At 43.9% G+C, this 26,189-nt stretch overlaps 1 protein-coding gene across 1 annotated transcript in view; it reads left to right on the top strand.

Annotated features, from left to right (window-relative positions):
* Positions 1-13,505: 13,505 nt before the first annotated feature.
* The window catches only part of LOC120243348 (transcription initiation factor TFIID subunit 3), a gene marked incomplete at its 5' end in the record, with an annotated part of 49,675 nt that continues 36,991 nt past the window's right edge, over positions 13,506-26,189 (top strand). Inside the window, 2 exons of the mRNA XM_039249479.1 lie at positions 13,506-15,328; positions 25,993-26,075. Coding sequence (XP_039105410.1) covers positions 13,506-15,328; positions 25,993-26,075 — 1,906 coding nt within the window. The remainder of the gene's footprint in view (positions 15,329-25,992; positions 26,076-26,189) is intronic.

Genomic DNA, 26,189 nt, shown 5'->3' with positions numbered 1-26,189 from the left:
TGCGTCTAATTGACAATAGGAGAGTTTCTTCATTCTAAGATGGCACTCTTCCTCATCACTGCCTCATTAGTGGGACTTTTCTATTACTTTATCCTGTTTGTTTATTTCATGGCAATGATCGTGGATCATAACAGCTTTAAGGAGGTGTATTCGATGGTTTGTAATCTTTGGCATAATCGGATAGTTCTTTCTTGTTGAACCCTTGTACGTGCTTGTATTTTCTCTTGTGGTTTTCTTCCAACTTGCTGGCCATCCTGCCTTATTCGTATTCTCTTCTCATGTCCCTCTTCTGCCACTACTTTAAATTTTGGTGTGTCGCAGTGTCTGTCCCTGGGTCTCTGCTGTTCACACACTGTATATTTCCTCAGATGACATGTCTTACACCCCGGCTTTAGCCCCCCAGCCCCCCAGTAGGAAATACCACCTGGACATCACAAGCTTTTGCTCAACAAACATTAAGGGCCTCTCTGGCTTAGCTACTGCTTTAGACGCTGGGAACACAGTCTAGAAGATGCAGTCTCTGCCCTCAGAAGGCTTACGTTTTAGTGGGTGAGACAAAAATAGCCGAACAAACAGATAATATAATGTGAGGCAGGCGTGACTGCAGTGGACATAAAGCGGGGCATGAAAGTGCTTGGGAGGCAAGTGGCTCACAGAAAGGCTGGTGGTCAGAGGCCTGTGAGGACGGGAGACCTGGGGAACGTGAGAGAAGCAGCCGTGAGACAAGCTGGACGAGCAGCGTTCCGGGCCATAGGGGGAGTGCTGGGAAGCAGCGAGGCAAGTGTGAGCAGTGCCGAAGACGCCGGGGTGGTTTCAGAAGAGGAGCAGAGGGCCAGGGTGGCACAAGGTCATGACGGGATGTTAGAGGTACAGTAGGGATTGGGATTTTTTTTTAATTTACATCCAAATGAGTTAGTATATGATGAAACAGCGATTTCAGGAGTAGATTCCTTATGCCCCTCACCCATTCAGCACCCCCCAACCCTCTGTTTGTTCTCTATATTTAAGTCTCTTATGTTTTGTCCCCCTCCCTGTTTTTATATTGTTTTTGCTTCCCTTCCCTTATGGTTATCTGTTTTTTATCTTAAAGTCCTCATATGAGTGAAGTCATATGATATTTGTCTTTCTCTGGCTAATTTTGCTCAGCATAATACCTTCCAGTTCCATCCACGTAGTTGCAAATGGCAAGCTATCATTCTTTTAGATTGCCGAGTAATACTCCATTATATATATACACTATATAATATATATATATAATATATATATATATATTATATATATATATATAGTAGTGTAATTGCTGAGTCGTAGAGTGGCTCTATGTTTAATTTTTTGAGGAACTGCCATACTGCTTTCCAGAGTGGCTGCATCAGTCTGCATTCCCACCAACAGTGCAAAACGTTTCCTCTCTCTCCACATCCTCGCTAACACCTGGTGTGGCCTGAGTTGTTAATGTTAGCTGTTCTGACAGGTGTGAGGTGATATCTCATTGTGGTTTTCATTTGTTTTTCCCTGATGATGAGTGATGTTGAGCATTTTTTCATGTGTCAGTTGGCCATCTGGATGTCTTCTTTGAAGAAGTGTCTATTCATGTCTTTTGCCCATTTCTTCACTGGATTATTTGTTTCTTGGGTGCTGAGTTTGATAAGTTCTTTATAGATTTTGGATGCTAACCCTTTATCTGATATGTCATTTGCAAATATCTTCTCCCATTCTGTCAGTTGCCTTTTAGTTTTGCTGATTGTTTCCTTTGCTGTGCAGAAGCTTGTTATTTCAATGTGGTCCCAGGGATTGGGATGTGAAGCCATTGGAGGTGCTGAGTGGGGAGATGATGTGAGTCTGCGTTTGGAGTCGGAGAGTCGCTCCAGCCTCTGCCATCGCATGGCCTTACAGGTGAATGGGTGCGGTCATAGTTAGCCCTTTGTAGTCAAAACCATTTATGCTCAAAGTGACAGAAGTGCCATAGCGAGACATTGTGACTTTCTGACATACTTATTTTCAAAGAAAGTTTACATGAAGTTCCAAGTTAAAGAAGCATAGTACTTTTGATTCAGAGTTTTAAGAATTTTTTTTTTTTTCCTAGGAGAGAGAGAGAGAGAGAGAGAGACAGCGCGAGCAGGGGAGGGTCAGAGAGAGAGGGAGTCACAGACTGAAACAGGCTCCAGGCTCTGAGCTGGCAGTCAGCACAGAGCCTGATGCGGGGCTTGAACCCACGAACCACGAGATCATGACCTAATCGAAAGTCGGACACTTAACCGACTAAGCCACCCAGGCGCCCCGAGAGTTTTAAGAATTTTTAACCTGCGGTTGAAGTAGATGGTCATTTCGGTCACAGATTGATTAGCCTCTCGGCTCCCCTGCCCTCCTTTTCATCCAGGCCAGGAAAGAGTTGATTGTAATTTCATAGCATTTTTCTGGTAATTTTTATACCATTGTGATTTGCTTGTTTTTGTGGCTTGTATATGGATAGCTTCTTGAAGTGTCATTTGTTTATTTTGAATCACCAAATTTGAAAGACCAGCAGATCTTATAGGCCTTCTCCTAAATATGAGCATCTTTGGGGTTGATGGGATGAGACAACTAAGCCCAAATACTGCCTTTCTTTCCCTGTCAGATGTATCCTTTGGTACTGAATGGATATTTGTCTTACTATTTTAGACTGGGGTCATCACAAATTTGGTCTTCTTTCTAATCTTGCTTCTCAACAGCCATGTGTAATTATCCTGAGCTCTCCTTTTTTCATGATTTTGTTAAAATCTCTCACTCAGATGGCACATGTGCACATGTGTGGTTGGAGGAAGAGGGAGAAGAGCAAGTGCGGGAGCCGCTGCTCCCTGGGGCCGGCTCCCAGTCGATGCTGGGTGAGTGGAGAGGTGGCAGTGAAGATCTATGCTGCTGTCAACACACAAGTCAGTGGCCACTGGAACAGTTTTCCACGGGATTTCACACTGACTTTTCACTGACTGCGCGTGATAATCCTGTGAAGCAGGCAGGGTCAACATTATTTTTGCATGCATACAGTTGAAGAGTCTTGTGCTCATCAGCACAAAGAACAGGAAGAGGCTGGTTCCATAAGCCCAGGTTGTCTTCTAGTTCATTGCCATTTCCACTAGAATGAAACAGTGCCTCAATAATAAAGCCTGGGCTTAAAATAAAGAGCGTGCTTCGAAACACTGTCCCCAAATGCAGATGTCATGCGCCCAGTCAGCCTAGGGAAAAGGATCGGATACAGGTCTAACTGGTGAAGGGACTGAGCACAGGAAGGAGAGGAAAACGAAGATTGTAGGGCGACAACCAAATCACCGCTCTCCAAGTTGCGCCGAGCCACAGTTTGTAAGTCTCCCCTTTTGTGGGCCCTTGGGTTTTAGGTATGTCCAGCTGAATGTTGCTTGACTAGCTAAAACAGTTTCTCTTTGTTCTGTTGAAGGACTATAGTAGGCATTTCATTGTAATTTGGGACAACCATCATGTTTCCTTGATCCTGAGACATTGTCAGTTTAAGAAGTGCCATTCTTTTATGTACCACTCAGAAAAAAACACACACTGCCAATTAGACTGCCCGACTGTCCTTTCTTATATAAAATGCATATAAAGGGCCACCTGGGTGGCTCAGTCAGTTGAACAGCTGACTTTGGCTCAGGTCATGATCTCACGGTTTGTGAGTTTGAGCCCCACGTGGGCTCTCGGCTGTCATTGCGGAGCCCGCTCTGGGCCCTCTCTCCCTGCCCCTCCCCTGCTCACAATCTCTGTCTCTCTCAAAAATAAAACACTTTTTAATGCATATAAAGTGTCACTTTTTAACTGCACAGAGCAAATATTCCTTTGTCAAATTTGTAAATGGTTCGTTGACTGAAACATCAAGGAGCTGCAGCATCCAGTCATTGTAGCAAGCGTGCCACGTCCACCCCTAGGCGGCAGTGACTGCTATACCACTGTCACCCCACTTGTCCCACAGAGACGGGAAGATGCTTTGAGTATAAAAAGACATCCCAACTTCAGAGACACATGCTTTTTTCACATGTCAACAACTTAGAATCAGTGAAATACGGTAAAATGGTTTTTCTTATTTTTCTAATAGAAACAGTGTTGAAGGAAATATTTAGTATCAGCCTGGGGTGATTGCTTAGCAGCTGTGGAAAGTTGTGGTCCCTTTCTGGGCGGAGCTTGGTTGGGGAAACAGATAAAAACTGTGCTAGCGATCAGACACAAGTGGTGACTCTAGTTTGGAGATGGAGAGTGACTGAAGAACACTTCTTTGAGAAAGCAGTCCATCAGCTTCAGAGTTAAAGAGTGAGAAAGAGAGACAAGCATGGAAATCATGAAGGGGAGAGTGTTCCCAGTGGAGGGGAACAGAATATGTGGCTATAAAGATGCCACGAAGGGGAAGAGGTTGGTAGGTTCCAGAAATTCAAAGAAGAGGCATGTGCTTGAGCAGAAAGTTCATGCCCAGCGAATCCTTTGACATCTGTAAACTAAAATATGTCCAGTTTGGGGGTGGGAAACTTGCTTTGCCAGATACGATCACAGTGTTACAGTTCTTAGCCCATACTTAACCTTTTCATTAAATGTCTTCTGAGGACTGCAATTAGTTTCAAATAAAATCTTTTATTTTCAATCCGCAGTCCATAAAAGTATTCACTGCTGATGAGTCAATCACCATATAATTACAGTGGACCCTCATTATGGCTGGATTCCATATTTGTGATTTTGCCTCCTCACTGAAATGTGTGTGGCCCCAGAGTCAGCATGGTGACGCTTTCACAGCCACTCAGGGACACACAAAGTGCGGTGAAGAATTTGAGCGGCCCGACGTTTACAGGTTTCCAGCTGAGTTCAAGCAAGATGACACTCTGCCTCGCTGTCTTAGCTCTCCTAGTGTAAGCAAGTGTCACCCTCAGCGTCTGTTTAGCGCCATGTTCTTCATATTTGCTACTTTTTCTTGTTGCATGTCCTGTTTAAAATGGCCCCCAAGCCCGATGTGAAGTGCTGGAAGGTGGTCCTGAATGTCAGAGGGCGGTGGCTACGCCTTGTGGAAAACACGCACGTGTTAGATCAGCTTCGTTCAGGCATCAGTTCCAGTGCTGCTGGCTCTGAGCTCAGCATTAGTGAATCAACAGTGTATGTTAAATGAGATGTCGTTAAGTCAGTAAATAGAAACATAAACAAGGTTAGGTATTGATCTGTAGTCAGAAGACACTCACAGGAGCCTAACCTCATAGTTCCCCTGGGAGCAGTGGTTCCGTTTTTGCTACGTTAGTGTTCACTGTACCTTCATAGAACATAACCACCGCACATGACACGGATCCACTGTACGTGTGTGTGTGAACACATGATCAGCACGTTGCTGGGTAGCAAGCCACCCCCAAATTTAGTGGCTTAAAATAGCAGCTGTTTATTAGCCCATGGTGCTGTGAGCTGGTACATTGGGTTGGCCAAGCGTGCGGTTCTTTGGCCGAATGTGGCAGGGCTCAGTTGTGCGTTTGCTGTCAGCTGGTCGTCGATGGCCTCACTCATAAGTCTGATGATTCCTCGTGGGCTCTCGGCCATGCACATACCATCCAGCAGGCTGACCTCGGCTCATTTACGAGGGGGTGGTTACAGGTGTCCCATGAGCAGCAGGAGGGCGAGCCCCAGGATACACGTGGTTTTCAGACCTCTGCTTACATCACATTTGCCAGCTCTGACCCACTGGCCCCAGCAAGTTACGTGACCACCCATGTCAAGTAGGCCCCACCTCTTAGAGGAGCCCATTCACAAGGCATCAGTGTAGGGAGGGGAAGAACTTATCTTCTGCTTTTATGCTCTCATTTATTAGGCCCTTAGCTGGATTCTTTACATACTTCGTCTTACTATTACTCGGAAGAGGCAGTTCTTTCTGTTAATCCTCTCCGACATAAAAGGAAATTGAAGTTCAGAGAGATGAAGCATCTTCATAGCGGATAATTGGCGAAGGCAGATTGCACACGTCTGAGTGATTGCCAAGTTTTTATTCTTTCTCTGTTCGTTGCTTTCTGATAGATGAATGGCTAATTTGCCTAATTTGTTTGGTTCTGGGGAGGAGAAAGATAGCAGTAAGATTCGTTTTATTGATAAAGGAAGAAAAAACCTGCCATGGTCTGTGATGGAAAAGAACGTGTGTTAAGTCATAGTGCTTGTAGCATTACTGCTGTCCTAAGTCTGAGGAAGTCACAGTGGTCGTGATTTATGTGTGTGTGAAACTGGGCTTGCACGGATGGCTTCCATCCTTGTGTGGAATCTTAGCTGTAACAGAATTTATTCTGAAAGACATGAAGGAAGTTGATTAAAATATTAGAGATATTGACGTCTGATGAGATCTTGTATTTATTTCTTTTTTAAAAAACTCACAGTATTACCGCGGCTAGGCCCTATTGTGCCATTGTAATCACGGTTGAACCGAGAAGGGTGATTAACGATAGCAATTTATTGTACCTGAGGAGGAGAGAAAATAGGAGATGTTGTCGTTATCATAAATCATATCATAAATAACCAAAAAGAAGCACTCAGATGCTTGCGTGGTGTCAGCTGCCCGCCCCTTCAGGCCCGTTAGCCCTGGATGTAGCCATAGAAACCCCAAAGTCATATTGTTATCTTCGTCTTGCTGCAGTTATGTGATACAACAGCATTAACATATAGATTAGGCCATTTATAATACTCCGTGTCATTTCAGGTTGGCTTGCTTATATAGCATTTTCGTTTTTTATTGTGCAGAATGTTAGTGAAATAGTGCTTTTTTACAGGTCAGTGTGTGTATAAGTATTTATAACACATCATCTTCGCTCTGCTATTAATTTATTGTGTTATTGATTGCTTGTCCTATATGAATTGTCACTGCCTAATTGTCTTGTCTTTGCTGGTGATTTCATTTTTTTTTTGAAGTAAATAGGTTTATTTAAAATATACCTACCCACTTACACACACTGAGTTGTGTTTTAAGGATCTAATTTCTGTTACATTATAGACGGGACAGTGTAAAAAATATTGAATGAGGGGATGTAGATGGGATTTAAAGAATTGTTTTAGCCTCATTTGGAACTAAAAATAAAATGCTGATATGGATAGTTTTTATATCCCCTCCTCGTCCTGGCTTTCCCAGGCATCCAGTGCCTGCCCATCGTTTTCCAGCTGCCCCAGGACCCCCTCCACACAGCAATGTCCCACCCAAGCCTTACCCCCTCCCCCCCTCAAGACCCTGTGTCCTAAACCCTTTTAGTCCTCGGTCTTCCTTCAGAGTATAGAATGTTCTTATGTTCCATGTTCTCACTCTCCCTACCTCAGAAAGTAAGAGAGAGTCATTCACTTGTTAGCTTTCCAGTCTTAAAAATATTTTGGTGGCAGCATTTTAAAGATGCTCCCTTTATCCAAGACATAAATCAAACGGTCAGAATGCCAAGCACTGTTACATGCAGCCCGTGAAATAGTGAGGGACAGAAATAGCTCTGTTCTGCCCTTTAGACCAGCCCACCTTGTAAGGTAAACTACATGTAGAGACGGTGCCCATAAAAAGATCTTGAACTCTTAGAAGTAGGAGGTCAGGGGTGCTTGGGTGGCTCAGTCGGTTAAGCGTCCGGCTTCGGCTCAGGTCATGATCTCACGGTTCATGGGTTCAAGCCCCGTGTCAAGCTCTGTGCTGGCAGCCAGCTCAGAGCCTGGAGCCTGCTTAAGATTCTGCGTCTCCCTCTCTCTCTGACCCTCCCCTGCTCATGCTGTCTCTCTCTCTCTCTCTCTCTCTCAGAAATAAATAAAAACATTTAAAAATTTTAAAAGAAGAAGAAGAAGTAAAAGGTCAAATGTCAGGACTTGGGTGATGCACATGAGCATATTCTGTTCTGAGGGAGTCTGTGGGCTGTGCTAGATGGAATCATGGCTCTGGAAACAGATGCCAGATGTAGGTTCAGTCTGGATCCCCTTCTGTCCTCATATCCCTGGACGTAGCTATGGATGCACCTGTACCAATCCCTGCTGTGGCAGTTGAACTCATGGCCCCGAAATGTGGTTGATTCTTAAGGATGGGAAATCATGTTCTATTTGACTCTTTATTCCTAGGATCTGACAGAGTGCTTGCCCCGGCGGACTTCAAAAGATACTCAGTAGATGAGTGAGTGAGTGGATGGATGGATGGATGGATGGATGGATGGATGGATAAATAAGGAGTGAATGAATGAGTAATAGCAATAGTGAGTCACTTCAAGGAACGTTACAGTAAATAGGCTCGTATCCAGATAGACAGAAAGGTGTTTTTTGAAAAACAATGCATTTTAAACAAACCCTTTCATATTTGTTAACACAAGAGGAATCTATTATAAAAACAGCAGGATGCATAAACTAAGAAGAAAATAGGAAAGTCTGGGTCGTAATTGCTAGAAACTTCTCCATGTATATTTCTTTAAAAAAAAAATCACGAGAACTCTAGTTTTAAATACAGTTAATTTTGGGTGAAATACAAGCAGATAGAATTTCATTGGCCCTATATTTAAAGTGGAGAAATGCAAGTACAGCTCCTGCCTATTTTGAGGCCATGCCACTAACTGTCAAAGCTGCATGTGTCTGTGTAGTTAAGGAGATAAAAACCTTTCAGTGCTGTATGAGAACAAGTTCCTTTCCCCCCCTAATTTCCACGAGCTTTTTAGATTACAGTGTTTCTTTAAAGACATTTATTATTCTAGTTAGAAAGATATTTTAGTTCAAGTCAATATTTAGAGTAGTTTAGGATTAACCCATTAAAACCCCTTTTGGTGTGTTCAGGCCTTGTTTAAGCCTTGTTTTAGGTTTTGTTCGAGAGGTTTGGTAAACAAGCATGTTTTTCCATTACTCCCCTGGGAAATGTAGGAAGTGTGGATGCTTTATTTGTGTCATTGATGGAGGGACATTGGAGTGGAATTTGTGGTATCTCCCTCACTCGCATCTACAGCCGTGACATTTTAGAAGGATGGACATTAACACGGAACCGTCTTCTCTCAGATACATCAGGACAAGAGAACTTGACAGTTTTTCTGCCATCAGGCACACACTGAAGGAAAACATTAATTTGGTGAAACTGAGTGAAGGGTATTTGTGAGTTCTTTTTAATGTTCTTAGAACTTTTCTGTAGGTTTGAAATTATTTCAAATTAAAAACTTAGAGGAGTGCCTAGGTGGCTCATTCAGATGAGCTTCCAACTTTTGGATTTGGCTCAGGTCATGATCTCATGGTTCATGAGATCGAGCCCTGCATCAGACTCTGCACTGAGCATGGAGCCTGCTTAGGATTCTGTCTGTCTCTCTCTCTCTCTCACTCACTCACTCTCTCTCCAAAATAAGATTTTTTTAAAAAGTTAAAAAATAAATTTACAATCAAATGTTGACGTGGAGTCATTGATTGTTTAAATGAGAAGACTCCGATCTCTTAGAGATCTCCCCCTCCCTCTTTTTTCCGTACCTTCTTAGACAGTCTGCTACCAGTTACGTATCTCTTTTGAATTGTGTTTCTGACTATGGTGATAAATTTGTGCTGAGTCATTCACATTATTTCCCATCATTTCCCCTTTTTGACAAATGGAAAGCATACCACGTATGCAAAGCATTTGACAGAATGAGAAGTTACTTTTTAATATGGTGCGGTTTCCCTTAGATTGAATTATAGCCTTTACATTTTAGTGAATTTATGTGAAGAATAAGGTTGTCAATAGTGGACATGAACCTTTACCAGAAACTTGACATTTTTTTGAAAATAAAGGTTCCCATTACTGGTTTAAGTATAGTTCTTCATATGTCTTTTTTTCTTATTGTCAGTATCTTTTTTTTTTTTACTCCTAGAAGTATAGGAGTTATATCATAATTTATGGTATTCTTTGGAGAATGACAGTACTAATGGTCAGTTATAACAGATATCATCATTTTGAATAAATATTCACACAAAGGATAATCAAAAGTCTTATCACTGTTGACATTAGCCAAATTTTAACACAAGCAGAATTGAAAATACCAGTTTTGTAAATCATTCCTTATCATACCTTTAGCAGCATGAACATGAATACTTCTCCAGAGCTCGCTTCCCTTACTAAAATATCTGTTATCCTTAAAAAGTGTCCCCAGCAGCTCTGGGCTGCTTTCATTACAGGATAGTTATTAGGGCAGATGGCAGAGGTGATACACACTTGACCTGTATAGATGTGAACTCTGGACGTGGGCTCTTCTATGGTTTTCCAGAGATTATAGTGAAATGACTTGAGTTTGTTTGTTTGTTTGTTTGTTTGTTTGTTTGTTTTAATCTTCTCAAAAAGGATTGCAGGGTTAAGTTGACAATGTATATCTCTGTTATTGGCCAGCATTATTATCTAGCAGTTTGAAAATTGAACTCTAATTACTTATTCTAGCAAATAAATAAATAGATAAATAGTCCCGTTCTGGGGACTACCTTCATTAGAGTAATCCCTCTGCCCTCCCAGCGCGTTCCTCCCAAGGCCTTCTCTGGGGGACTGACTCTCCCAGAGCCATCCAGAGCCAGATTGAGCTCCAGAGTTAGGAGAACAAGGACTACTTCAGCGTATTCTACAGGCCCGTTGTGCTGCCCAGGCTCACCTTCCTCTTTCTGCTCTGGCAACGTGGGGATTTATGAACCCTGGTCAGGTAGGAGTAGGTTCTTTGGAAGCTAGAAATACAACAGTAATAAGTACTGTAAAAATTTTTTATTCATTCACTCAGAGACTACCCCAAAGTGGTTCTCTTTCTAATTTTTTCATACATTTGCCTGTTAGCAGTTGAGCGGATTTGAAGTCTTTCTTGTCATTTTGATAAAGATAGGGCTGTTCAAACCTCCCGAATAGTGTAGATCTAGGACAGGAGTCTGGAAACTTCCCTGCAAAGGGCCAGATAGTAAATCTTCTAGCCTTTCTTTGTTGCTTGTAGAACCAGAATGAATAGAATAGAGCCCAAAGTGGGGGGTGAGGTGGGAGATGGCCACTTCTCGTTGCTAAGAAAAAGCGTCACGGAAGAGGGAACATTTGATCGGTGGCTAAGAAGAGATGGTGCCTGGCGAGGGGAGCTGTATGTACAGAGGCGCGGAAGTGAGACACAGCAGCATGTCCTCGAGCCACCGCTGATCAGTCCACGCGCTGGCCTGGCCAAGTGCTCAGGAAGGAGTCAGGTGGCGGCACGCCATAGAGGTGGTGCTGGGGCAATGGGATTGATTTTACCCTTTAGAATACTGGTTTTCTCCTTGCTGTAGCCTCACAACAAAAGCTTTTGTGGCTGCTTAGCATGTAAGATAGAGACCCATACAGGTGACGGTTCCATTTAATAGAGAATAGGGTACCCCGTATCCACTGTGCAGTGCTTCAAAAGAGGGTCCGTAGAACTCTCGGGCTCCAAGGGCATCCTTTTACAAAGTAGAAACCAATGGAAGGCTCTTAAGATGTGACTTCTCCCAGGGCGCCTGCCCCAGCTCAGTCAGTGGAGTGGGCAACTTGTGATCTCAGGGTTGTGAGTTTGAACCCCATGTCAGATATAGAGATTACTTTTTTAAAAAATCTTTTAAAAGAAATGCAAGAAGGCACCTGGGTGGCTTAATTAAGTGTCTGACTTCAGCTCAGGTCATGATCTTGCCATCTGTGGGTTCGAGCCCTGCATCAGGCTCCATGGGGACAGCTCAGAGCCTGGAGCCTGCTTCGTATTCTGTGTCTCCCTCTCCTTCCGGCCCTCCCCCACTAGCATGGTCTCAGAAGATCTGTGTGAGGCAATGTGAAAGATGGGACTTGAGCTGGAGGCATAGAGACTAGTGAGAAGTACAGAGAAGAGGCACCAGGGATTTGAACTAAGGAGCTAAGGATAGTAGCTGCAGGGAGAGCACATTAAAGGAAATGCAGTAGGAAATTGTGTCCACAGTGTGAAAATGGAGAAAAAGGAAAGAAGTCTGGAATGATGCTTCTGACTTAGTTACCTGGACAGATGATAGTGTCATTCTTAAGTAATGCTAACAGTAATTATGTCTCAGATTTGTCTTGTGCTAGACATCAACTGTTCACCCAACTCTGTGTCTAGGGATTGAGCTAATTAATAATCATCTTCTCTATTTCTTTATTTCTGTTAATGACTGCATTGCTCACTCACCGGGGCTCAGAGCCTTGAAATGGTATTTGACTCCTTCCTCCACTCTTAGACCCAATCATTTGTTAGAGTCCGTTCATTCTGTCTTCAGAACGTCATCTACCTCCATTGCTTCCTTTTGTTACTCCTATACTGTTCCGACCCTGTTGTCACTTACCTACAGCATTTCGGTAACTTCGAACTCATCACCTCTCCATTATTACATTACGTCCCATCCGTCACCTGTGGTCCTTCTGGAATAATTTGTTCACATATACCCTGTGATTTGTCTTCCTTGTCTAAAAATCTTCCCTAGATCCAAACTACCCATAGACTAAAGATCGTTTAGTTTTTCTGGAACTCAAAAGCTTCAAGGATCTGGATGCAGCCTTAGGGAGCTCACTTTGTGCTCGTCCCTATCTCGCACCCTGCTCGCCAGACAAATTATTCCCTGGTTTTTACACACTTCCTGTGTTCCATCGCCGCCTCTTTGTCATCTGTTCCTCCATCCTGTACTTACCATTCCTGGGCTCGAAATACCCAGAGCACTGCCTGATTATAAAGTCTTCCTTAGATCTTTAACATCGCCGTAATCTGTTTCTGTTTGAACTGCTGGAGCTCTTCTTCTGTCTTACGGTGCTGATCGCTTTCTCTGTGCTCTACACATATATTGTGTCCCCCCGCTGAACCGTAATATGCTTAGCTAATACGTGTAGAAAGAAATAATGTGATCCTAAAGCAACTCGGTCAAGTAGGCAGGTCAAGTAACATTAGCCCCTTTTGAAAGGTCAGGAAATAGGCTGAAGGGGTTAAGAGATTGCCTCAGGCCTATTGTCTGTAGTGCCAGAATGCTAGCGGAAACACCATCTTTCTAATGTCAAAGCCACTGTGTATGCCATTTGCACCATACCGGCTCTCAAAGTGCTGACGTCAGCAAGCAGAATAGAAGACCTCAGTAGCATATGAATCATATCCAGGTTGGAGGCTTGCGTTTTCTAAACTCCCAGAATTAACATTTGTTATTAATATTTTGTCCTCAAAATATGTATTTTTTTGGTCATTTCTTAGGATAGGAGTCTTATAATAATCCATCCCTTGATCTTTAGAGATAATGTATGTGTGTGGGGAGGTGGTGGGCGCACATACACAAGAGGGGGAAGGAAAAGAAAGACAGTATTCAGTCAGGTTAGGGAGAGAATTCAGGAAGCAGGAGACCAAGTGTCTGTATATCTGCTGTCCCCAATCGCCACTCTTCCAAGAAGGATGGCGTGCAAGTTTGGGAGATCCTTAAAGATTTACCACTTGATTCTCTACACACTGTCCACAAATTTCTTTCTTTCCTAGAAATCATGTCTGAAGCATTGTTCTCATTTGTTAGGATTTCTAAAACGCTCCAGTAACACCTCTTTTCTTTTCCCTCTCCAGAAGAAGAAGAAGAACAGGTGCCCACCGACGGCGGCACGTCAGCAGAAGCCATGCAGGTTCCCTTGGAAGAAGATGATGAATTGGAGGAGGAGGAGATTATTAATGATGAGAATTTCCTGGGTAAGAGACCGTTGGACAGTCCTGAAGCCGAGGAAATGCCAGCCGTCAAGCGACCACGGCTCCTAAGCACGAAAGGGGACACCCTAGATGTAGTATTACTGGAAGCTCGAGAGCCCCTCAGCTCGATAAATACCCAGAAGATCCCACCAATGCTTTCTCCAGTCCACGTACAGGACAGTACAGACCTAGCACCTCCGTCACCAGAGCCACCGATGTTGGCTCCAGTCCCAAAATCACAAATGCCAAACACAAAACCATTAGAAGCAAAATCATTTACACCTAAAGCCAAGACTAAAACTAGTTCTCCGGGACAGAAGACTAAATCACCTAAAACTTCTCAGTCACCAGCAATGGTCGGAAGTCCTATTCGTTCACCAAAAACTGTATCCAAAGAGAAGAAGTCTCCCGGACGCTCTAAGAGCCCCAAAAGCCCCAAGAGCCCCAAGGTGATGACCCATGTTCCCCAGGTACCTGTCAGACCTGAAACACCAAACAGGACTCCTTCCGCTACCGTAAGTGAAAAACTTAGTAAAGACACACTTCAGGTAAAACAAATACAGACGCCCCCGGATGCCGGCAAACTCAACAGTGAGAATCAGCCGAAGAAGGCGGTCGTGACGGACAGAACGATCGATGACTCCATCAATGCCGTGATTGCACGGGCTTGCGCAGAACTAGAGCCAGACCCTTTCGAGTTTTCTTCGGGATCCGAATCCGAAGGAGACATTTTCACCAGCCCTAAGAGGATCTCGGGCACAGAATGTACGACTCCAAAAGCCTCCACCTCCTCCAACAATCTCCCTAAGTCAGGGTCCACCCCTCTGCCTCTGTTGGGAGGGGCTTCAAGTTCCGACAATTCATGGACCATGGACGCGTCCATCGATGAGGTTGTGCGGAAGGCAAAGATGGGGGCGCCCACAAACGTGCCTCCCGGCTTCCCCTACATCTCCTCTCCTTCGGTCTCCCCTCCCACCCCGGAACCTCTGCACAAGGTGTACGAGGAGAAGGCCAAGCTGCCTTCGTCCGTGGAGGTCAAGAAGAAATTGAAAAAGGAACTGAAGACCAAAATGAAAAAGAAAGAGAAGCAGAGAGATAAGGAGAGGGAAAGAGACAAAAGCAAGGAGAAAAGTAAGGAGAAGGATAAAGCGAAGGAGAAGGAGAAGGAGAGCACCAAGGAAGCCAGGTACCCGTGGAAGGAATTCCTTAAAGATGAAGAGCCGGACCCCTATAAGTTTAAAATAAAAGAATTTGAGGACGTCGATGCGAAAGTGAGGTTGAAAGACGGGATGGTGCGGAAGGACAGAGACAAGCATAAGGATAAGAAGAAAGACAGAGACAAAGGCAGGAGGGATAAAGATAAGAGAGACCGAGAAAAGGTTAAAGACAAAGGGCGGGAAGAGAAGCTTCGAGCACCCGCGGCCCCCCTAGGGGTGCCCCCCAGGGACGCAGCCCTGCCCTTGTTCAGCCCCGCGGCGGCTGCCAGGGTCCCGGCCGGGCTGCCCGCCTTGTCCTCCATGCTGCCCGAGAAACTGTTTGAGGAGAAAGAGAAACCGAAGGAGAAAGAAAGGAAAAAGGACAAAAAGGAAAAGAAGAAGAAGAAAGAGAAAGAGAAGGAAAAGGAGAAGAAAGAGAAGGAAAGGGAGAGAGAGAAGAGGGAGAGAGAGAAGAGAGAGAAAGAGAAGGAGAAACACAAGCATGAAAAAGTAAGCACTTTCCCATTTCTGGCCCTGTCTGCCCACCGTCTGGTGGAAACTCGCAGGTGCACAACACCGGCAGTTAGGTCTGCGTTTCGGATGCAAGTCGCCCGTAAGTTAGCCAGGAAGAGATGGGTAATGTGGTTGTAGAACTGAATTTTAATTCTAACACCCACAAACTTGTAATCAAGCCCCCTCCGTGCTAAAAAATGTTAACAAATTCATAGCCTAAGAGGAATCTAATCGCAGACTATAAACTCTCTTAATTAAACATGCTAACGAATCCCTGGCAATTAAAAAAAAAAATCTGTAATGTTAAACTATACATAGTACTTTTCTAATTATCAGGTGTACTGCACACTATCTTGTGCCCGAATATTCAATACCCCAGCCTCCACCCACCGCTCCCCTCAAAAAAGACAGCATCCATTTTTCTAGGAGCATGCACAACCATGGCTCTATTTTACAAAGATGGCCAGGCCCATGAGCTCTCTCCTTAAGGACTCCTGTTTCCTGTAGGTGAGCCATGTTTCCTTGTGTTTAAGGTTATGACCATGTGCTGCTTTCTGCAGCACCTCTTATCCTTCTGTTTTCTGCTTTAATAAGATTAGGACATGTTTCTGAGTATCTGGGCCGATCGGGCAGCCTGGTTGGTGGGCAGAAAATAATTCCAGATATTTTATGATGTAAGTAAATCAGACTTCCCTAGAGTACGGCCAGAGAAACCCATCTATATCCCGCAGTTTTTTGTAGAAACTGGGACCCCGAGCCTTTGGGCACAGCATGTGACCTCTGCTCTTTACGGCCTTGCTCCTCAGCTCATGCTTCTTGCATGACCGTGGTTTGCCTGGTTGGTTGGAAGATTTCTTTTGAACTTTCTTTAAAATTTTTTAATGTTTTTTTATTTATTTCTGAGAGAGAGTGAGCGTGAGCAGGGGAGGTCAGAGAGAGAGGGAGATACAGAATCTGAAACAGTCTCCAGGCTCTGAGGGTGCTGTCAGCACAGAGCCCGACGCAGGGCTCGAACCCACAAACCATGAGATCATGACCTGAGCCGAAGTCGGACGCTCAGCTGACTGAGCCCCCCAGACGCCCCTCAACTTTCTTTAAAAAGTGTCTCCGTCTTCCTGGTGGGATCCACGCCGATTCCAGGAGATCCTTCCCCCTCCTTCCAGAAGCAGCCCTCTTGGAGGCTGGCCAGGAAATTATCCCCGGTCATGTTTTCCATATTGTAAGATAAGATATATTTCATATCCGGCAGATCTATTACCGGTATTTTTGCAATGTTTTTAAAAGTTCAAACTTACCTAGAAAAATTAGATTAGCTGACAGGCAGTAATGGCAACTCTCACATTTTTTCTGCCTAACTTTGTTCTTTTTCTGTCCCCCGTGGCTACTCTAAAATATAAAGAAATAGGATGGAAATTCTGATATTAATAACTGAACATCAGCAAGCTAACAAGACACAGAAAGCCAACTCTTGTGTCCATTTTAAAAACCGTCTTATCATCGCAGGGCTCATACGCAGCTCCTGGCACTCCCGCCTACCATGTTTTCTCCTCCTAACACACCTGTGACTGAGGCCCAGCACGCATACTGTCGTCCCCCTCTGTGGATGAGAAACTGGGTCTGAGTGAGTGATCTGTCCAAGATCAAGGGCACACAGCCAGTGAAAGCCAGGTCATTGACACAGAGATTCTCGTCACGGTTTCAAAACGTCTACTGCTCGGGCCCCGTTGCCTGGAGCAGGCCCTCAGGAGGCCACGCGGGGTGCCGTCCCCTTCATTCCCGCCTTAACTCGGCAAAGCCAGTGGGGTTGTTTCAGCGGCTGCCATGAATTTGAGTAGAGCCCATCAGATTAGATGTGTCACAGCAGTCCTGACCTTTCCCTGGCTTCTAGCTGGCTTCGGGAAAGAAAGGTCCCTCCGACTCCCTGAGGTGAAACCTCCGTTACGAGCTGCTAGATTGCACCTAACAGAAGGCCGCAAGCCCTTGTAACGCTTTCGGTGGGCTACGGCTCAGGGAAAGGACAAAAGATTAAAACGTGCAACGGTTGGCTGTCTTCTAAGGCCTTTAAAAATAATAAACAGAATCGTCTCCCGAGTTAAACCTGAGTTCAAATCCTGACTTCTTTTAGCTGTAAGACAGTGAGCAAGTTGCTTTTGAGGCTTAAGGGAGATTACATCGGAGATGTGCCCAGTACTGTATCTGGCACATAAGTGAGTGCCCAGGAAACGGAGATGATGCTGACGGTGGACGCAAGTGATACTATTTCACTATGAATCCACCCGTAAAATGTAGAAACATTGGACCCGACTGACTAACTCACATACGACAGGCGGAGTCAGCTTTGCCTACCGTGCTGAAAAATCATTCCTTCTTCCCTGGCACCTTTTAAAGTTTAGCGCTTCGTGCAGATAGGAAAGGATAAAAGCTCGTGCAGCCCAGGCCGAGACCACTGACAGGGCAGGGAAACGGAGTTGTTAACGCAAACCTTGACTTCTCCTTTCCCAGCTCCTCTTAATCCTCCCCAAGCAGCAGGCCACACGAGTAGATGAAGGTGTACCTGAAAGTGGGTTACATAGGCTTTAAGAATTCCCTTACACATCCACAGACCAAAATAAGGCACATCTTAGCCTCCCCGAGAAGATGCCTTCTCACAGGAATGAGGGCCACAGGGTCCCTCCTCCTCACCCTGACCGTCCCCCAGGAGCCAGCCTCACACACATTGACCCACATCAGCGAACGAGGGCATTCTTTTGATAAAAACATCTCCCCATGTAGACCTTACCTCCCTATAAACCTTTCACCAACCACACCCACAGTTTTCAATACAAGAACCAATGAAGATACCGTTCATTAGACTGAGATCTGCGTGGTAAGTTGAAGGAGCCTTGGGCTTGGAATCCAGCATGTCTGAGTTAAGATCCCAAGTGTGTTTTTTAGTTTCTTTACTCCCTAGGTACTTCGTCTTTATTTAAAGTAGTGACATGGTAACTCACTTGTTGAAAAGCAGCAAAACAGGCAGTAGTTAATATTTATTGAGTAATTACTGTAGGCTCAACACCATGTAAACACTACCTGTAAGTTTAATTTCTTACCACAACTCTGTAAGGTAGAGACCATCATTGATAACACTTCAAGATGAGAAACTGAGGCCTAGAGAGATTCATAAAGTTGCCCATGATCACACACCTCATAAGTATTTAAGCAGGAGCCATGATTTCAGCCCAGGCTGTGAGATCCTTATAATTGATGTTCTTAACCACTATACTTTCCTGCATTAAATAAAAAATGGGTTAATTGAAATAATGTGTGCAAGGCACCTTGCTTATCACCTGGTCATCATCAGGAGGAAAGATCGTCTTTCCAGAAGTGATAATCATCCAGAATATAGTGATTTATGCACAGTTTTTTTTCCCCTTTATGTGCAATAGTATGCAATAGTCAAGGTGAGGGGTCTGATCTTTCACCTCTTTAAAAGAGAACCAAACTAATTGTTTATGGAAAATGTGTTCACAGCAGTTATACTGAGTGGTCACAAACATGATCATAGTAGCTTTAGCAGTGATGAAGCTAATGGTTAGTACATTTCAGAGCAGTTACAATCTCCATTTCTGTTTGTCAATGTATGTACTACATGACTTAATTTAGTAACCGTGGGTTTTTGAAGTTTCGATGAATGTTACAGGACTACTTTAATTAAACTTTACTCTCAGTATTTTAAGTGTTTTTTGGAAGGAGGAGTGCTGTGGAAAAAAAAAAAATGTCTCATTATTTGCTAGTGGCATTGGGCAGTCCTACACATAAACTGATATAAGACAGAAGCCAAAATCCATCTGTCAGATTTGGAAACACATTTTTAGGCTCTTGAGTATGATCTGAGAAGGCATGGTAAAGTTCCATCCAAAAAGTGACGATGTGACAGCCTGCAGGCAAATCGGCCCAGTGCTGGCCCAGTAAGATCATGGGCTTTGGCCATCAGACTGATGGGGCTCTGAATTCTAGCTCCACCCCTTCATAGTTCTGCACCAGCCTCCTCAATCCTCTTGGGCCTTCCTGCTGTGTCTCCTTCCAGTACTGGGAAGGGACTGCATCATCATAGTATTGGTTACCTCTGCTTAAAAACAATAATTTCATAGCTTCTCCAAGACAGTTTTGGCTTAAAAAGGCCTTCTTTTCTGCCCTCTCGTAGAAAACTCTAAGTGAAGACCAGTTGGTGTCATTTAAGGTGACTCTCCAGAATTTCATTACAACTAACCAATAATGATGATCAGCCCACAGATAATTGAGAGCTGCTTGTAGTGAAAAGTTCCTAAGTTCCAAAAAGGATTCCCCCAGTTGTTATCCTACTGATTGACTTTGATGGTACTTTGAGCTGACATCAGCTATTGGGTGAACTAACTCAGACAGTAAATGGTACTAGTCACCGCTGGTTACTGGGTGCGTGCAAGCGCCAGGCCTGGCCCGAATTTGACTGATGAATCCTGCCAACAGCCCGGCGGGGTTGGTGGTGTCGCTCCTGTTTTGAGTTGAGGATACTACTCAACACAGAAAGGTTGAGTAGCTTTGCTGTAGTTGGTGGGTGGAGGAGCTGGGTGTGTCTGAGCAGCGGCCCCAGACTGCCTTCTCCTCCAGTCACCCCCCACTGAGCCGATGGGAAGGACGAACATGGCTTCACGCTCGGAGTAAGGTGACATTGTGATCTTAGAAGATTTTAGTCCCTGAAGAGACCCTAGGGAGCTCCTGCTCACCGGCCATATTTTCGAGCACGAGCAGCAGAGGTCCTCTGCACTTTAATGACCTCAGGAATAGGCACAGTTAAAATGTTCCACGTGTTGTTAATCTGTCCCCAAATCCATTAGCATTTGCCCTCAAATAATCTTTTATTGAATTAAAATAGTTGATCATATAGAGAATGACAGATAGTCTTGCTGAATGTGTGCCTGTAACCAAAGGTTGTCACTGTTTTCCCTTCTGTTGAGATTGTGGTACTCACTTCCAGCCTTTTCTCATCAGCTCCCCTGATTAGCTAGGGAAATCGAATATTTCTATTTCAGTGTATTGAATGGTCCAGTACAAAGGGGGAATTATTCCCTTCCTGTTTCTTGTATCTGTGTGTTCCAAGAGGAAACCAGCAACTTGACATTTACACAAGTGTTTGACTCTGTAGATGCTTACCGGAGGCCGTCTCCGTTCGTGCGAATGAACGTGAGCGCATACTGAAAGCCTGCGGTCTGTTTCAGTCGTCCTTGCTGGTTCCCCCGTCACGCTTGGCCACACCAGAGAACTTCCGCTTGTCTCTTGCGTATCTTAAACTGTTTATCGGTATTTAGAATATGTTTCTGAATTGAATTACTGTAGAGACCTCAGTTGGTAAGAAAGACAACAGAGTGCTTACCGGCCATCATAATTCTGCAACCAGAATATTAGGTGATCAAAGTTAGCTCTTCACCAGTGCTGTTTCTGAGTATTTTCCTGGGACGTTAGCACAGATGGAGATCTGATGTAGCATTCACAGAACTTGCTGCTACCCTGTCTCGCACACGTACATTTTTTTTTTTTAATGAAAGAAGTTTAATGTTGAAAAAATAGAAAATAAAAACTTGGCCAGATTATATTGACAAAGCTGCCCATTACCTTTGCAGAAAGTCCCTGTCAGAAGATAAACTTTAAAGCTGGAATGCATGAAAGAGTTCCAAGATAGAATTTAAATTTAAACTGATTCTTTATAGATAAGCTTTTTAAAAATCCACCTCTTTGCTTCAAGTCAGGATTTTAAAAATAAATTTCCCCTTTAAATCTCTTGAGCGATTTTCATTTTTTGCAAGGCCGCACTGCTGGTGTCCTGGAAAAATGGAGAGTTAGAGCTTTATCAGTTGGTGCCCTGAGGTATGTGGCAAAGAAGCTAAATCCTTGAAGATTAGCAAAAAAAATGCAGCACATGGCAATAAGGGGCTTATATGACTACTAGTATTAGTTCAGGTGAAAGCAGTATTGCTTATACATAAAACTGGACAAATCCAGTGACAATGTATTTTTAGTTAGCTACAAAGGAGTCTTCTATTACTGGACTTTGCTCTTTTTGGTGGATTGGGAAGCTTAGTAATCCACTGTAAATGCTCTGTGCGCCCCAATTCTCAGCTCACTCTCAAGTGCAGTGCTTTTATTTTAACCCTTAGACGCTCATGTCGTCCCCAGATTTTGGCTTCGTGCCATTAGAAGATGGCACTAGGCGTAAGGTGTAAGTAATTGAGAGAATTGTCATTTCGTTTATGGATTTCTGGGAAAGGACACACGAGAAATTACTCTGTGAATGCAGGAGATGTCTTTGTTTTTATTTTTGGTAATCTTCTTGGGTAAAGTTAATGTAAACAAAAGTCTGATAAGAAGTTTTAACTTAGAAACTGTATTTCCTGTATCTGTATTAGCATCCACGTTTATCTTTTTCCGTACCTGCTTGAACATTATCTCTAAGTTAAATGTTAAGTTAGGCTTCTTCAAGAATGAAACTCAGGGTTCAAGTATTTGTAGGTAGGATTACTGTGTGTCCTGGTTTGCCCGGGACAGTGCCAGTTTACACACTTTTTGTGGTGTCAGTCGTAGCTCCCACCTTATCTCCCAAAGGTGTCTCTGGTTGATGTAGTCGCCTTAATTACGGGAAAAATTTGGAACTGAGGTAACAGGCTCGCAAGTTTACAAAATACCTTTTGTCCTCAGAGCACGGATATACCGTTTTTCATTGGATTTACAAAATATATGTTTTTGTTTGCTCATTTTTTTACATTTTGTGCCATTTAACTTTTTAAACCAGTAGGTCCTAAGTAAACCATGCCTTGATTCTTTTACTCTGACGAGTTACTTAAGACAGCATCAGAAACCCAGCCAGTTGAGTTGGGTGGAGCCAAGGCCAAAGTCAACCACAGTTTCCACGTAAACTAGTTAGCCTTCTGTAGAGAAAGAGTATTTTACCGCTAGCCCTAGCCATCTCACAGATATGTGTCGTTCATCTTACAGAGAATGGGAGTAGCTGGCTCCACGTAAGATGTCAGCATTACCAGCAAAAAGGACTCAGAATGTGAGGCAGGGAGTCAAGGAGCAGCACGAGAGAGCCGAGGCTGAATTTAGTGTCAGGAGGCCTACCTATACAGCATTTATTTACTGTCTTTTTAAACTCTGGGCAAACCACTTAATCCTTTTGGGCCCCAGTGCTTGGGGATGGTAATAGCTTCCACGCCCACCTTACAGCGCTTGATGAGCAAATGGGATCCCGAATACGGGATGCACTTGGTGCTGAGTTGTGATTCTTGTGTGTGTAGTGTGGTGACAGCAGTCCACCAAACTACAATGCAAAGCATAATAATAGTATGCTTGTGAATGATAGTAAAGATTTTTTCAAGGTAGAACAGCTTTATTTTTAAGTCAGCCTTAAGAAAAGGTTAAGTGCTTGATTAATAGTATTGTGGGCTGAAGGAAGGTGGAATATTACTCTTCACTTATGACCACGCAGCCCTGAAGTTCTTAAGAAATACAGCAACTTTATGCCATTGTCCATCCTCAGAAACAAAACAACTGAATCCAGTCCCAGTTCTGCTGTTTGTGTGACCTTAGAAGAGAAACAGGAAGAGGGAAAATGGTGGCTGCAGACTTGACCCAGTTTCCCTGTAAAACCGATGCGGTAATACCTACCCCACATGTTTGTTAAAAAGCCCCTATGGGGACATCTGAAAGATACCCATCCACAATGCCTGGCAAATACTAAGTGGTTTAAAATGTGCGTTTGGATGTATTTGTCTGTTCTTCCACAGAAACTACGGAAAGGTGAGGAAAATAGAGAAATCTGAATGGTTTACAAAATAGACCAAACTATTGGTTTTCAGGTTTGGTTAGATAAGAAACTCTTTGTTACAAAAGGAGTAGGGAAAGTGGATGCAAACCCTAGCTAGTTACCCAGGGGTCTTGCTCTGACCTACCCTGGTGACCCTTGGTCTCCTAAGGCCTTAAAGAAGACCACTGGACGGGACGCACTGGCCAAAGAACTGGGCAAATGGAGGAGACATTTGTTAAAAGTGAGACCGTTTGGAGGCTCGGGTTTGTATAGGGAAGTTGGCAAGTTCAAGTTTAGATGTGGTGAGATGAAATATCTAGTTGATGTTTAGTTGAAAATGTGTTCGGTAGCAGTGTTCTATTCTGGTCTTAAGCTCAAGTAGCGCTAGTCTAGAGAGGGAGGTTTTGAAGGCATGATGTCTGTGGAACCTATGATTGAAGCCATGGACATGGATGGGCTCAGTGAGGAAAGTGAGGACTGGCAAAGGGGCCACGGAAGGTCAGGCCATCGTAGAGGAGGAGGAAGAGGTGTGGTGAGACCCACAGTGGAAAACGTACCAGGACATCAGGAAATGATTGGTGTCAGGGAGTGTGGTGTAAGCGGCCTGGCTGGGACGGACAGAGAGCAGATTGGAGTGGGTTGAGGAATGAGTCCGTGAAGACAGATACAGTAAGGTGAGGCTGAAAAAAAGGAGAGCTTGTCAGTGAGATGCTGAAGGGCAGGCAGGACATTTAAGCACAAGTTGAGCACATTTTTTTAAATTTTTTTTAATGTTTATTTTTTTTTAATGTTTTATTTATTTCTGAGAGAGAGAGGGACACACAGAATCCGAAGCAGGCTCCAGGCTCTGAGCTGGTCTCAAACCCACGAACCGTGAGATCATGACCTGAGCCGAAGTTGGACATTTAACTGACCAAGCCCCCCGGGGGTCCCAAGTTGAGCACATTTAAAACCTAGAAGGAAATAAAGGAACTGCAGAGTTGAGGATGCCTGGGTAAGGAGGATGTTTCCTTCAAAGACTGGAGGACATGGCCAAGTACAGTTGTAGAGAAGTTTGTAGGTCAGGGGTTCAAGAAGCTCTCCTGCCTGGCCAGTCTCAGTGGTTTTTCCTATGGAGTTTGAGGGGCAGAAGAGGAAAGGAAATCACCAGAGAGGTCTTGGCTTGGAAGAGGTAAGAGTATGACATCATTGCTTCAGATAAATTCTTTAAATGTATCTTAAGCACTCAGTCCCTGTGACAGACACTATGAAGCAGCAATAAACGCAACAGGTGCGGTCTCTGCCATTACCTAACATAGCTGCTAATCCAAATAAACAGGTAGCGTTGAAGGCACAGATGGACTTGGAGTTTCTGACAGTAGATGTTTACATCATCTTTAAAATTTTCTTTGAAGTTACTCGGTGCCCTTGAAGATGATTTTAGATTGATCCTGGGTGAACAGTGAAATAACCAAGGGACAGAGAGTTCAGTGTGCTTGTACTTGTTAACTCAGTAAGTATCTGAGTGCCTCCTACGTGCCAGGCACTGTTCAAGAGAGTGGTCGAGAGGTGCCTGGGCGGCTCAGTTGGTTAAGCATCTGACTCTTGATTTCGGTTCAGGTCATGATCTCACAGTTTGTGAGATGGAGCCCCACGTCGGGCTCTGCATTGACAGCACAGAGCCTGCTTGGGATTCTCTCCCCTCTCTCTCACTCTCTCTCTCTCTCTCTCTCAAAATAAATAAATATTTAAAAAGAGAGAGAGAATGGTTGAAATCACAGATCTTGATGTGATATTGGATTTAAAAAAAATCAAAGGGGATAGGTAAAAACACATGAAAACATAGTAACTTTGATCAACGTGCAGTAGCGTAATTCGATAGGTCATATATTGAGCATTATGTCATATATTCATTCCCCTTCAAAACTACCACACTGTCCTAGTATTTAATTCTTGGGTTTGAAATGTCTTAAGTCAGTGGTTTGCAGCTAGCTGTCCCAGGGACCAGCAGCGGAGTGGTGGCAGATTGCAGTTCCCCACGACCAGGGAGGTTTAACATCAGGCAGTGCCCACACACTTCCGTTCCCCAAACAACCGTCCCACCAAAAATGCCAGCAAAACACCTATTGACAAACTCAGACGTAGATAGTAACTTGAACTACAGAGCGTCTGTTCCATTTACTCATTCAAAATACCGAACCATGGTCTCCTCAGACCAACCATCATGAGGAACCCCTGTATCATCAGACTTGATTCCCTTTCTATTTGCTCCAATATTTGTGAAGATATTAAACTTATCCATCAGTCATTGCCTTCACTACAAATCCTAGTATATGGTTCTTATACAGAATTTTGGGTCTGTTTGCCACCAGCCAGAAAAACGGAGCAATTGCACTTGGTGTTTCCATTTTCTTATATGGTAATGCAGACTTAAGATGGGTTTTTTGTTTTTGAAGTTCCATAAATAGATGCATTTTATCTTATAGTGGAGATATCATTGCATTTTTTTTCTATTTCCATTTAGTCTGGCAATTACATAAGTGTCCACCAAATGATCTCGATGACAGTTTTTCTCTAAAACCTCTAACAGTAAACTGCAAGAAATTAAGCACGACGAGGAAGATAGAGAAATAACTCCCGCGCTTCATAAAGTGATTCAAGTTTGTGGAATTTCTCACAACGCCAGATAGCCTTTGGTTGTTGAGAACCAAAAACAAAATCGCCCAGAGTGTCCTTGCATCTAGCATTTTAGCCACGTTTGAGGCTTAACCTGGCCTGTGAGGTTTGTGAAGGTGAGGCAGTAGGAGAAGAGGTGGGCAGCATTTCACTGAAAATGCATTTAACGCTCATGTAATAACTCCAACAGATAAAAGTGGAATCCGTGCCGGCTGCCCCCAGTCCCGTCATCCCCCGGCTGACGCTGCGAGTTGGAGCTGGCCAAGACAAGATGTAAGTACAAACGCTGTCCATTAGAGTGAACTAAGTTGAACTTACCCTTCTCCGCGCGCTCGTGATGGGCTTAGAGCTCTAACCTTTTCCAGGTATGAACGTGGAGGGTCAAGC

The sequence above is a fragment of the Hyaena hyaena genome, unplaced genomic scaffold (assembly GCF_003009895.1).
Source record: "Hyaena hyaena isolate Hyena2069 unplaced genomic scaffold, ASM300989v1 scaffold_338, whole genome shotgun sequence".
In the NCBI taxonomy this organism is placed as follows: Eukaryota; Metazoa; Chordata; class Mammalia; order Carnivora; family Hyaenidae; genus Hyaena; species Hyaena hyaena.
The sequence above is the reverse complement of the archived record's forward strand: the minus strand, read 5'-3'. Positions and strand labels throughout refer to the sequence as shown.